Genomic DNA, 13,457 nt, shown 5'->3' with positions numbered 1-13,457 from the left:
AAGGTCTGGATATCACCAGGTTCATATGTACCCACCATATGTTGAAAAAACGGCATTCCTAACTCATCACGGCCATTTTGAGTTCATTGTTATGCCCTTTGGGATCACCAATGCCCCGTCCATATTTCAGGCTCTCATGAATGAGGTGTTTGGGTCATACTTATGCAAGTTTATTCTGATTTTCTTTAATGATATATTGGTTTTCAGCAGAACCGGAATTGAGCACTTGCAGCATTTACGGACAGTAGTCCAAATTCTGGTAGACCATCAACTTTTTATCAAGAAATCGAAGTGCTCCTTTGGCCAACCTCAAATCACATATTTGAGCCATCTGATAACCTCAGCATGTGTACAAGCAGACCGATCTAAAATTGCCGCAATGTTGGATAGGCCTCAACCAGCCACTATTCGAGGACTCCAGAGATTTCTAGGCCTCTCGGGCTACTACCGAAAATTGTCTCCAAATATGGAATTATCGCCTCTCCTTTCATGGACATGCTGCGAAAAAATTCGTTTTAGTGGACAAAAAAATCTTTACGGGCCTTTGACGCCTTGAAACAGGCGATGACCACTACTCTAGTCTTGGTTCTTTCAGACTTCACACAACCTTTTGTGGTGGAATGTGATGCGTCGGATTCCAGAATTGGGGCCGTCCTGCTAAATGAGCCTGTGGCATATTTCAGTCAAGCAATGGCAGCAAGACATCGTTTCCTACCAGCTTATGAAAAGGAATTAATTGGTCTTGTCAAGGCTATTAAGCATTAGAAATCTTATCTCTGGGGACGAAAATTTTTGGTTGGAACCAACCATTACAGCCTTAAATTCCTGTTGGAACAAAAGGTACTCTCTTCCACCCAACAACATTGGGTCAATAAACTAATGAGATTCTCATTTTCATTGGAGTATAGGTCGAGCAAGCAAAATATAGTGGCGGATTCTCTCTCACGAAGGAATGAAGGTACATCTATTTTGATGGCAATCTCATGCTGCAATTGAGTTTATTTGATACAATCCGACATGAGCAGCAGCAATCCCTTAAAGTTCAACAAACATTTCAGGCCCCACAGTGATCCTCTAAACAAGGTCTCTTGTTGTACAAAAATATGGTATATTTGTCCAAAGATTCTCCACATATTCAAGCTGTTTTGACAGCCTTGCATAATCAAGGGCACGAAGGTATCAAAAGACACTGTATCGCATCACCCGAGACTTCCATTAGATGGGAATAAAGAATCATGTTAAAGATTTTGTCCGCAGTTGCAGTGTTTGCCAACATCACAAATCTGAAACACTACAACCAGCAGGCCTTCTCCAACCCTTGTCAATTCCTTCTCATATTTGGACAGATATTGCATTGGATTTTGTGGAAGGCTTGCCAACTTCTAGAGGCAAGAATGTAATTCTGGTGGTGATCGACAGGCTTTCAAAATTTGCTCACTTCATTCCCCTTGCCCATCCGTATACTGCTGTAAGTGAGCCTATTCTTTGATTACATTTTCAAGTTGCATGGGCTGCCGGAAATAATAGTTAGTGACCGAGATGTCACATTTACTAGCATTTTCTAGACTGAACCATTCCATTTATGTGGAACTAAACAGAGGTGGAACTAAACAGAGGTTGTAGATCGTACAATTGAAATGTACCTTCAATGTTTCACAAGTGAGCAACCCAACAAATGGATGAGAGGCCACCGCCTTTGAAAATAACACCTTTGGAGGTTGTTTATGAGCGGCCACCACCTCGTCTATTATCTTATTGTCCAGGAAGCTCTAATATTAATGCAGTGGATTCTGCTCTTCAAAGTCGTGATATTTTGTTATCCTCTTTAAAGCAGAACCTGCTCTCAGCCCAACAAAAGATGAAGCATCAATATGACACACATCATCGTGACATCCAATTTCAAGAAGGGGATCAAGTGTTACTCAGGCTTCACCCTTACCGCCAACTGTCCCTTACTGCTAGACGAAATCAGAAATTGGGACTAAAATATTATGGGCCATTTACTATTTAGAAAAAAAACTTTACACTGCTACATACAGATTGGATTTACCCGCGGAATCTTGCATATATTCAGTTTTCCATATGTCCGAACTCAAAAAATTCATTACTGGCCACCATTTTAGAGCTCTTCCGATTCTTCCTACTCAATCGCAATTGGAGCAGCCACAGCCCATAGCTATTTTGGGAACGTGCATTCGAGCTGGACAACCTGAAGTGTTAGTTCATTGGACAGATTCATCTCCTGCTGACGCCTCATGGGAAAATGCTTTATTAAAATTTTTAATGATGAAAAAATATCATTGGAATCTTAGTCTGCCAATTATACCTTTTTTATCTTGCGGCCAAATACCTATGCAGAGCCCCTTCTCAAAAGAATTGAAGAAAATATTTTAAAAAACTTGGTTTATCAGATGCTAAGGAGTGCAGCCATTTTATTTTCATATCAAGTATAGGTTTAATTGAAGCATTAATATGAGTTTTAATTGGCTGACACTTTAAATAATATGAAATTTGAGATAAAAAGTGCAATTAGAGTATGCATTTATTTACTTATTTTTTATTCAATAACTTTTATTTATATAATTATTATTTTTTATCCAATAACTTTTATTTATATAATTATTGTGCAGAAAGTAAATGAGAAAAAAAAAAGCATTTGTCGTTGATCATTGTGGTGGATTTCTCTTTTAAATAGTGTTTCATATCTTCTTGTTTAAATATAAATTAATCTATATAAATCAGTAATAATAGATCATAGAGATGTTAATTATACTTAAATTGAAGGTCAGGAAGTTTTATGACTTTAATTGAAGTTGATGGATAGGCTTTTTTTGTTAAAGTTAAATTAAACTCTTATATTTGTTTTAAGGGTCAAATAAGCTCAATTTATTTTTTTAGTCAAATAAACCCTTAAACTTTATTTTTAAACTTAAATAAGTTTTGAAAGAATATAATTTTTTTAATAATAATTTTTTTTTCAATTTAAAATATCAAAAATTTAATATTTTAATTAACATAAATTAAAACAAATACATAAAATTAGTAAATAATTTTTAAAATTGAAAAAATAATATTTTATTATTAAAATATTTAATTATTACAAAAATATTTTATTATCAAAAAATACTATTTTATGATTAAAAAAATTATTAGGTCAAGACTTATTTGGTAAAATTTTAGAATTTATTCGACAAAAAAGAAATTACATTAAATTTATTTGGTACTTGATTAAAAATATAAAGACTTAATTAAATTCATTTTTAATAATTATTTTTTTATTAAATAGGATACAAATATAACCATTTAAATTGAGAGATGATGCGTGAAATTAATTGTATAAACTATTGCAAAATTGCAATTAGTATTAGGTTTAATTTAGAAAAGAAAAAAGAAAATGAAAACTTTTTTGGGGGCGAACAAATAAGGCTAATCAATTTGGATGACAATATTAGTGTGATTCTGCATAGAGGCAAAGATTTTTTGTACTGCAAAACCTATGGATAGTAAGCCTAAGTTCATGAGATCGATGGCCTTTGGGGCTTGAAATCGTGACCAGAATTGCAAGAATTTTGCGAAATTCCATACAGGGGAAGCAATGTCAATCAAGCCAATACTCAAGCTTCATTTGAAGTTCAGGACATTCAGTTGCCATGCACCATGATATGCTTATGAATGTAGACTTGGAAACTTTCCCTGCCTTTTCTTGGAATCAATGATATAGTTCCCCTTAGCAGGATAAAGTCCAAGACTTTTGTAATGTAAGATTCTAGGACCCAAGTATTGGCTTGTAGTTGGTGTCCCGGTTACTCGATTTTCTATGCCTTGAAGTGCACGTTGGATTTGATAGACTTGCTTTTGGACTGGGGGCAACTGTTCCATGCTGGTTTCAATTTTCATGTTTGGAAAATCAAGCCCTCAGCTTTGTCTCGGCATCGTATTTGCTTTCATTGACTTGGAGATCAATGGCGCAAGTTTTAGTGTCCTTGACTTAGAACAGTTCTCTCTAGTTTCAATAAGTCTGGCTACTGTTATTGCCTTTGAGCTACTCTGCTATTAAAACATTCTTAGATACTCGAAAGCTACATGATCTTTTCTCTATATTTTCTTTCCTGTTTTTGCAGAATCCTGTTGTAAGGTTTGCGGAACGGGTCCAGACATGGAAGAAAGCTTCGCAAACAACTCAGGCCTCTGTGGACGACCTTTAGAACCATGTGTACACCATAGATTGGGATTTGATTGGTTGAAGAAGGGGTTTACGATTGGGTATGCAATCTCCTTTGTTTTGATTGTAGTTGCTTTGATTCCCTACGACATACCTCCATGGCTGAAGTTGAAGACCAGGAATAAGAGGCTGCAGATGAGAAGGAATATTAATCAAGTGACAGAGTTAGCCATTGTGGATAACCTACGAGAAGGTGGCAAAGAGGTAACTTTCTTCTTTCCTTCATTTTATCTTCTTTTTTTTTTTCTCTAGCAAATTTTTCGTATATACTATACACTAGGATAATTTATGCTGGTTATCCATCAATTTTGAAGGTTGATATATTCAACTTTTTTATCTTTTATTTGTTATAATAAAATCAGGGATGATTAGTATAACTGACCCTTGTGATCTAACCATAGTCTTACATCTTTTTTACTTGTTGGTCCAATTTTCCGACAGAACAAGTTCTTAAATGCTAATGAAATGACAGTTCTATCCTCAGATTCTCAAGTTAGAGAAGGTGGTCCCAAGGTTATCTTACAGAGATCTCAGCAATGCAACAAATAATTTTTGTGAAAGGAATATCATAGGGTTGGGAAAGATGGGTATAGTGTTCAAGGCAACACTGAGCTCTGGTGGTTTCCTTGCAGTCAAGAAATTACACTATGCTCAATTTCTAGATGAGCAATTCATAGCTGAACTGAAGATGCTTGGCATAATGAGACACATCAATTTACTTCCATTACTGGGATTTTGTATACATTCAAAGGAAAGGCTTCTGGTCTACAAATATATGCCAAATGGTAGCCTTCATGACTGGCTGAAACCTGTAGAAACTCAAGCAAAAAACCTGGAGTGGCCTTTGAGGGTTAAAATTGCTACTGGGTTGGCAAGAGGTTTGGCATGGCTTCATCAGGGATGTAATATCCATATAATCCATCTCAATATAAGCTCAAAGTGTATCTTGCTTGATCATGATTTTGAGCCCAAGTTGTCAAATTTTGGAGAGGCCATGCTCATGATTCCCAACAGCAGTTCCTGTGCCAATACTGAAGTTTGGCAAATGGATTTTGTCAAGGAGGATGTCTATAGCTTTGGGATTGTGCTTCTTGAGCTGATTACAGGGAAGGATTCAAGCAAAATGAGTAGTAATCATTCCTCAAACAGCAATGATGGTTCTTCAAATGAATGGGTTACTCATCTTCTGGATAATAATTCTTCCAATTTCCATGATCTGACTGATAAATCTTTGATTGGACAAGGATTTGATGATGAGATCCATGAGTTTGTTCATATTGCAGTGAGTTGTGTTCATCCCAATTTGGAGCATAGACCAACAATGTGGCAAGTATATGAAGAGATAAAAGCAGCGGGAAACAGATATGGCTTCATTGATCAGAATTCTAAAGCATGGACGAGACGTGGAGGAAAATCTGTTGAAATTGAAGTAGCGGAAAGAGGAGATGTAAATTGGTAGTTTGGTACAGCAGAAATAAATGTGTTTGTGTATTCTATGGTTTTTGCTCCAAGAAAATATAAATGATATTATGCTATATTTATTAAGCCATAATGCAATATGCTACAATTCAACTTCCTATTGAGATTAATTTGGCCTTCATATATTTTCAATTTTATTATATATACAGAGTTCTTTTTCACATTCCCAAGTGACTTTTAATTTGGTAGTATTTATTCCTGAAAATTTTATACTAAATTCTTCTTTCTTTTTTTTTTTTCATTTTTCATGATGTTTTAACTTGCAGTTCATATTATAAAAAAATGAACGTACAAAATAAATTATATATTGCTTTCATTTTTGCTATATATATATATATATATATATATAATGACTGTTATTTAAATAGTGTGTTTATAATGTTTAATGTAATAATTATTTGAGGAGTATGGATGAGTTTATAAAAATATTTTTGAAGGCTAAATTTTTGTTTATTTGTTGAAAATAATTTTCAAATGTATCATATAAAATATTTTATAAAAATATATTTTATTATTTATTTGTAATATCAAAAAATAAAATATATTTAAGCTTACATGGAGTAATTTTAATAAACTTTTTAAAATATAGGAAATGATAATCATTTTCACGGGAAGTCATTTTATTTAAAAATAATTTAATTGTCTTTTTATTAAAATTACTTTTTTATTAATTAATTTAATTGATACGTTAAATAGAATCTTAAGAAACTAAGTTCAAAATATTTTTGAAAAAAATATATTTTTATATTTTTTAATATTCGGATAACTCAAAAAATTTAATTAATAAAATATATTTTTTAATTAAAAAAAAAGCCATTTAAAAAAATAACTTTATGTTTTGAAAATAACGAAGTTATTTTTCACATTTTGAGATATTTATGAGTTGTTACTATAAAATAGGGATCATGTAATAAGAATCCGACAAGTGAGAGACGCTGTCCCACTGTGGTAAAGGGAGACCTAGACACTTTAACATTCAAATTATCGTCAAACCTCGCTCTCTCTTGATAGATCGAGTTTTGGCACAGAATTACCGTTACCAGACACATTCCCATTTCGCCTGTGATCGTAGGATCACCAACCCATTAGCTAGCGATGTCCATTATCGAGCAACCGGCCACATCATCGTCGGATTCTTAGGAAATACTATATTTATCTTTATCTTCTTACAGTATAATTACAAAAGCAAAGATATGTTATCTCTAATACTACTCAAGTTGTAAGTAATCCATCACATTCTCTTTATTCTTCTAAATACTGACTTAAGCGTCGGAGTGGTGCCGTGGACACCCACTATCACCTCACGTTTCCTCTCTTGCAGGTTCTAACCAATCGCAACTCAGTTCCATTCCGGCTACATAATCAATCTAATCTTAGCAACATCATTTAGTTACGTTGCCGAAAAATCCATTGGATTCTCTCAGATCATTTGACTTTATACCAGACCCTTGTTCCCTTTTTCTCTCTAAAGAAGAAACTTTTCTTCCCTGTTCATGAAAATAACTGGAATTGTACATGCCATCACCAAAGGAACTGACAAGAATAAAGGAAAAAATAAGCGAGTAGCAAAAGATGCTCTATTTGTCCATCAAGAACCATGGACCAGGCAAGAGGTAAGGTTCGACCCCGCAGACAAGACGATTCGATTCTTCCAAAATGAACCACTGGTCGTTAGAATCCTCCTAAACTGGTATGAGGTAAGGAGGATATTGGTGGATATAGATAATTCTATTAATCTTCTTATCTTAAATGTTTTTAACAAATTAGACTTAGATAAAAAAAAAGTCTTGTCAGAGTCTCCTACCCTGTAACGGTCAGCTGCTTGCTTTCGCTACGAAAAACCGTCTCACATCGGGAGATTATAGAAAATCGAAATTGTATATAATAGTTAGCACGAAACTACTAAATAACTTGGATTAACCATTTTAGGCCAAGTAGAAAGTGGGTCCAAAAGTTATTTGGGTCAGTTTGGGTCGAGATGTTTCAATTGGTATTAGAGCCACCCTGGGTTAGACAAATTGTGCGGAGCCAGTAGGCCTGAGAGGAAAGGGCTACTCATGTGATACAAGGTGGAGCCACCCGAGGTACTAGCGAACCACAATATCCAAGGGTCTGGTCCTGATTAGCAATTGTATCCGATTCAATTGCGACGAGGACGTCGCAAAATTTAGTGGGACTGAGTGTAATGGTCAACTGCTTGATTTGGCTGCGGAAAGCTGTCCCACATTAGGAGATTATAGAAAATCGAAATTGTATATAATAGCTAGCATGAAACTACTAAACAACTTGGATTAACCATTTTGGACCAAGTGAAAAGTGGGTCCAAAAGTTATTTGAGTCAGTTTGGACCAGGCTGTTTCAATTGGTATCAGAGCCACCCTGGGTCAGACAAATTGTGCGAAGCTAGTAGGCCTGCGAGAAAAGGGCTATCCGTGTGAGACGAGGTAGAGCTGCCCGAGATACTAGCGAACCACAATACCCAAGGGTTCGGTCCTTATTAGCAATTGTATCCGATTTGGTTATGACGAGGACGTTGCAAAATTTAGCAGGACTGAGTGTAACGGTCAGCTGCTTGCTTTCACTACGGAAAGCCGTCTCACATCGGGAGATTATAGAAAATCGAAATTACATATAATAGCTAGCACGAAACTACTAAATAACTTGGTGACTCGCGGTTGTCGAAACCGGTCAAAAATAACCTTTCTGGTTATCAACAGATTTACAACTGCAGATAGTGGTGAAATGATCGAATCCATAGGGAATTGAATACTTACCTATTTTCCTTATCAAGACCAATAAAATAAACTGAAACAAAAATAAAACTGAAAGAGAAATAAACTGAAAGTAAATATAACTGAAAGAGAAATAAACTAAAACGAGATAAAATTGAAAGCAAAAATAATTGAAACGAGATAAAACTGAAAGAGAAATAAACGGAAAGCAAAATAAACTAAAACGAGATAAACTGAAAGCGGAATGAAAATATATTGCAATAAAAGTAAAATGGGGGGTTTGAGATTGATTTAATTAACAAACTACTGAAAGTAATTAAAATAAGTGAATAATAAAATAAAAGAGAAATAAATAATAAGAAAGCTCTAGTTGAAGAATTGGATCCACTTCAGTTGTTGGGATTAATCATTGACACTTAGTTTCTTTTGATTGATTCAATAGATTAGTTATAGAGATGGAAGACGCTTCTCACCACCATGTCTCTCCTTATGATTAAACTAATTAGGGAACGTCCTCTAATTAATTACTAATTAACAAATTGCTAAGGAACGTCCTTGGGCCTTAGGCATCTAACAATTGTTAATTGCATGAAGAAAGAGAGAGATCCAATCCTAACTACTCAAACGCATGAGATGTTGCTAGATCATACAATTTTCTTGATTTTTACACCAAGTGTTCTTATGTTTGAATAACTCAAGCAATTACGGACTTAAATCATCCAAACTAATATATTATTACTTTGCAATCAAGAATCAACGTAGATCTAAAGAACAAAGAAATATTGAAATTAAGCATGAAATTGCATGAATATTGAACAACCAAAAGTTTAACAATGTTTAATCAAGTCTCCCAATCCATAAAATAACTAAAGTATCACCTAATCTTCAACTAGAATAAAAGATTTCAGCCTCTCATGGCTGAAACAAAATTAAAAATAAAAGAAAAGAAGAAAGGTAGAAGAAGAGATGTGAATTTCGTAGGTGCTTCCCAAGGGGGGCTTAAAGGGTGTGTGGAGGCTCCTTATGTGTCTTTTTATAGTTGAAAGTGCTGCCCTAGGTCATACTTGCTTCCTAATTAGTGAAGAGGCTGCCCAAAGTGCTGAAAAGGAAAGACTCACTTTGCAAAATCTCCGGAAGGAAGGAGGCGCACGGATTAGGCTTCAGAAGAGGAAGGATGCGCACGGATTGCAGAAGAGGAAGTGGAGCGCAGTCATTGAATGCAAAAGGGAAAGTGAATTTGTCCAGTCTTTCCTTTTTAGGTGGAGCCTTCGTTTGAATTTTGAATGCTGAATGAAGAAGAGGCAGGTGCATCTCCTTGAAATCTTGCTGCCTAAATAGGAAGATTTGACTGCTGCAGTGTGTGTATATCTTTGAATGAGGAGAGAAAGATCTGTGATTTCAATTTCAAATAATCTTCTGACTGAGCTTTCCTTATTTGCTTTTGCTTCTGCACTTCCCTTATTTGAGGACTTTCCTTTTCTGAAAACTTTCCTTATTTGACACTTTCCATAATTGGCTTCACCTTCTGAATAAGGAAAGAAGAGTATGCAATTTGAATTTCAAACAATCTGTTGATTGCGCTTTCCTTTTCTGGCACTTTCCTTATCAGAAAAATTTCCTTATTTAACACTTTTCATATTTGAAAACTTTCCTTTTTTGGCACTTTCCATATTTGGCACTTTTTGGCAGTTTTAAGAGCATTTTCTCCAGATTGTCTCTTTACACCTAATATATGTAAAACATGATTAAAACCACAAAATTAGGTAGAAAAGGTGTAAATAAACATCAATAAGATCATGATAATATGGACTAAAATATGCTCTATCACTTGGGTTAACCATTTTGGGCCAAGTAGAAAGTGGGTCCAAAAGTTATTTGGGTCAGTTTGGATTAGGCTGTTTTATATACAATGTGATACTCGACTGACCGGTCTTGAACTGTCATGGTATCGTTATTAACATGGGTACTATGTGCCTTAAGTTTTCAGCCCCCGGGAGAATAGCAGTGGTTCGAGACAATCCAAGATCAGCCAACGAAAATTATGAACACCCTGCAAAAAGCCTTGAAAAAGCAACCATGCCCATCGATTTGCTGGAGAAGCTAGAATCCCATATAAAGCCAGAACCCGCAGATCTGATAGAGGGGGTCCGAGTAAGAAAGGAGAAAAAGGTGCGGTTTGCACCGTGTTAACTAGGGAATTGAAGGTTCGGTTAATAGAGTTGCTAAAGAGCTGAGCAACCACCTTCGCTTGGTCTCCAAAAGATATAATAGGAGTAGACTCGACCCTTATCACCAATAAACTATCCATTAATAAGACTGTGAAACCAGTCCAACAAAAGAAAAGAAAGTTTGCACCAGAGAGGCAGCAGGTGATCAAAGAAAAGTTTGATAAGCTTTTAAGTGCAGGGTTGATAAAGAAAGCTAATGGAAATTGAAGGATATACATGGATTTTACTGACTTAAATAAAACATGTCCGAAAGATCACTATCTGTTACCATCCATTGACAGATTAGTAGACTCGATCTCGAGGCATGCAGTGGTCTCCTTCATTGATATTATTTATGGATACCACCAAATCATGATGGATACCAAGGATACAAAAAAGGCCACGTTCATAATAGATGAAGGAGTCTATTGCTACAAAGTAATGCCTTTTAGATTGAAAAACACACGAGCCACGTACCAAAGGTCGGTGTGAAGAACATTCAAGGAAATGGTGGAATCAATAATGGAGGTGTATGTGGATGACACGATGGTGAAGAGTCGATCCTTGGAAGACCATCTAAAAGATATTCGAAAAGTTTTTGACGTCTTGGACAAGGCAGGCATGAAGTTGAACCCTGAAAAGCATGTACCTTCGAAGTAAAAGCTAGAAAGTTTCTGGGATATATAATCTCAGAAAGAGGCATGGAGGCAAACCTTGAAAAGGTCAGGGCCATCAAAAACATGAAAGCACTCAAAACTATTAATGTGGTACAAAGGCTGAATGAGCGGGTCACTGCCTTGGGGCATTTGATATCATACTCGACCAGAAGGTGCCTCCCATTCTTTAAGGCCTTAAAAGGCAAAGGTAAGTTTGAATGGGGAGAAGAGTGTGTAGAGGCATTTGAAAGTCTAAAAACCTTCATTATCATCTCCTCCACTGCTAAGCTCATCAGTTAAAGGTGAAGTTTTGTTTCTATACTTATTTGTGACAAAAGAAATAGTTTTCTCGGTACTTGTTCGTGAAAACAGTGGGGAGCAAAGCCCAGTGTACTATGCCAGCCAGGTGTTGAAGGGGGCAACCCTCCTCTCGAAAAGTTAGCGTTTGCAGTTCTAATGTCAGCAACAAAGCTGCAACCATACTTTGAGTCACATACCATATAAGTCAGAACAGATTACCCTTTGCGGAAGATTCTATACAGGCCGGAGTTGTCAGGACAGTTATCCACTTGGGTGGCAATATTGTCGGCCTACGATATCATGTATATTTCAAGGAAGGCTATGAAAGTCCAAGTGCTAGCTGACTTTGTTGCAGAGATGACTCCGCCTTTAGAACCTTTAGGGTCTTCAAAGGAGAACACAGAGGAATGGAAAGTCTGGACAGACAAAGCTTGTGGAGCTAGGAGTTTAGGAATTGAGATCCTATTTCAATCTTAGACAAGGATAAAGTTTTGATATGCGGCCAAAATCACCTTCAATACCACTAACAATGCAACCGAATACGAGGCTGTAATAATGACCTTAAGAATCAAAAAGGAATTAGGTATACAAAAATTCATTATTTTTAGTGACTCACAATTAGTTGTTAATCAATATCAGGGACAATTCAGAGTTCGAGAATTGAATCTTATCAAATACGGGGAAAAGGTTCGGTCCCTAATGGTCAAGATTAAAGATGGACAGGGCAGCTGTGAACTTTGCCAAGTGGCCAGAGGAAACAACGAAGAGGCAGATCGTTTAGTCAAGATGGCAGTGGTGGGTGAACAACACTTGACCCAACCGATTAATTCGAGAAATTGCACACTCCCACAATGACAGTGGAAGAGTCCTTTCCCATAGAAGAAGGGAAAGCATGGATGATGCCAATATATAAATTCTTGACACAAGAGAATCTTTCAGCTAATAAATTATCAGCCAAACAGGTACTAATGAAGTCTTCTAAATATGCACTAATTGATGGCTGGTTGTACAGGAGGTCCTCAACACATCCATGGATGTGGTGTGTTACCGAGGAGGAATGATAGGAAATCTTAAGGGATATCCATGAAGGTGATTGTGGGAGACATGAAGGAGCCCGAAAAATTATCCAGAAAGCATTTAGACAAGGATATTACTGGCTAATAATAATGAAAGATGCGAAATAGCTTGTCCAAAGGTGTCAAAGATGCCAAGTACATGCAAACATCTCAAAGACCCTGGGAGAAATGAAAGTGGCCATTGAAAGTCTCTAACCTTTCTTTCAGTGGGGGATAGACATCCTAGACCCATTCTCTAAGGCAACCAGATCAAGAAAGTTTGTAATCGTGTAAGGAAGCATAAAGATCACTACAACCAAAAATTACGCAGTGGAAAAATAAAAGATCTCTTCCCTTTTAGGATATGAGTGTTTCATTTAATTCGAAAGGAATGATAAAGAAACTAACCTTTTGGATTTCAAAAATCCTAGTATGGTTGTAATTTTATGGTTTTTGACGAAAAGAAATTATTATGAACTGATGGTACTGCTTCTGAAATGAACACCCTCAATTGTATCCAAATGAACATTTCCGTATGGATTAGCTATGTGCTCTAAAACTGCAACACAAAAAATGAATGCAAAAACCCTCCTCATGCTTTTGTAAAGCTCTCAAAGAAGGTATTTTGTGTTCATTCATTTTCTCTCAATCCTTTCATTTTCACACTCCTCTTTTTGTAAAAGAGTTGTAACCATCGTAACAGGCACACAATCGCGGATACCACTATATCTATGCGATAAGTACATTTCAAAAGAAAATAAAAAGATCTTTTATCTATAATCGTTATAGATAGACTGTAGATATTT

The 13,457-nt window shown here is 35.9% G+C and overlaps 1 protein-coding gene across 1 annotated transcript; it reads left to right on the top strand.

Annotated features, from left to right (window-relative positions):
* Positions 1–3,839: 3,839 nt before the first annotated feature.
* LOC110616112 (probably inactive leucine-rich repeat receptor-like protein kinase At5g48380) lies at positions 3,840–5,862 on the top strand. Its single transcript, XM_043957105.1, has 3 exons — positions 3,840–4,016; positions 4,122–4,426; positions 4,707–5,862. The coding sequence occupies exons 1-3, from the start codon at positions 3,878–3,880 to the stop codon at positions 5,679–5,681; spliced, it is 1,419 nt and encodes a 472-aa protein (XP_043813040.1). The 5' UTR covers positions 3,840–3,877; the 3' UTR covers positions 5,682–5,862.
* The last annotated feature ends 7,595 nt before the right edge of the window (positions 5,863–13,457 follow it).

Source organism: Manihot esculenta, chromosome 5 (genome assembly GCF_001659605.2).
Source record: "Manihot esculenta cultivar AM560-2 chromosome 5, M.esculenta_v8, whole genome shotgun sequence".
Taxonomy (NCBI): domain Eukaryota; kingdom Viridiplantae; phylum Streptophyta; class Magnoliopsida; order Malpighiales; family Euphorbiaceae; genus Manihot; species Manihot esculenta.
This window is presented reverse-complemented; position numbering and strand designations above follow the sequence as displayed.

Coding starts and splice junctions, on each gene's coding strand:
- LOC110616112 (XM_043957105.1), top strand. CDS start 3,878: ATGCTGGTTTCAATTTTCATGTTTGGAAAATCAAGCCCTCAGCTTTGT. Junction 4,017..4,121: donor GTTCTCTCTAGTTTCAATAA/GTCTGGCTACTG, acceptor CTGTTTTTGCAG/AATCCTGTTGTAAGGTTTGC. Junction 4,427..4,706: donor TACGAGAAGGTGGCAAAGAG/GTAACTTTCTTC, acceptor TTCTATCCTCAG/ATTCTCAAGTTAGAGAAGGT.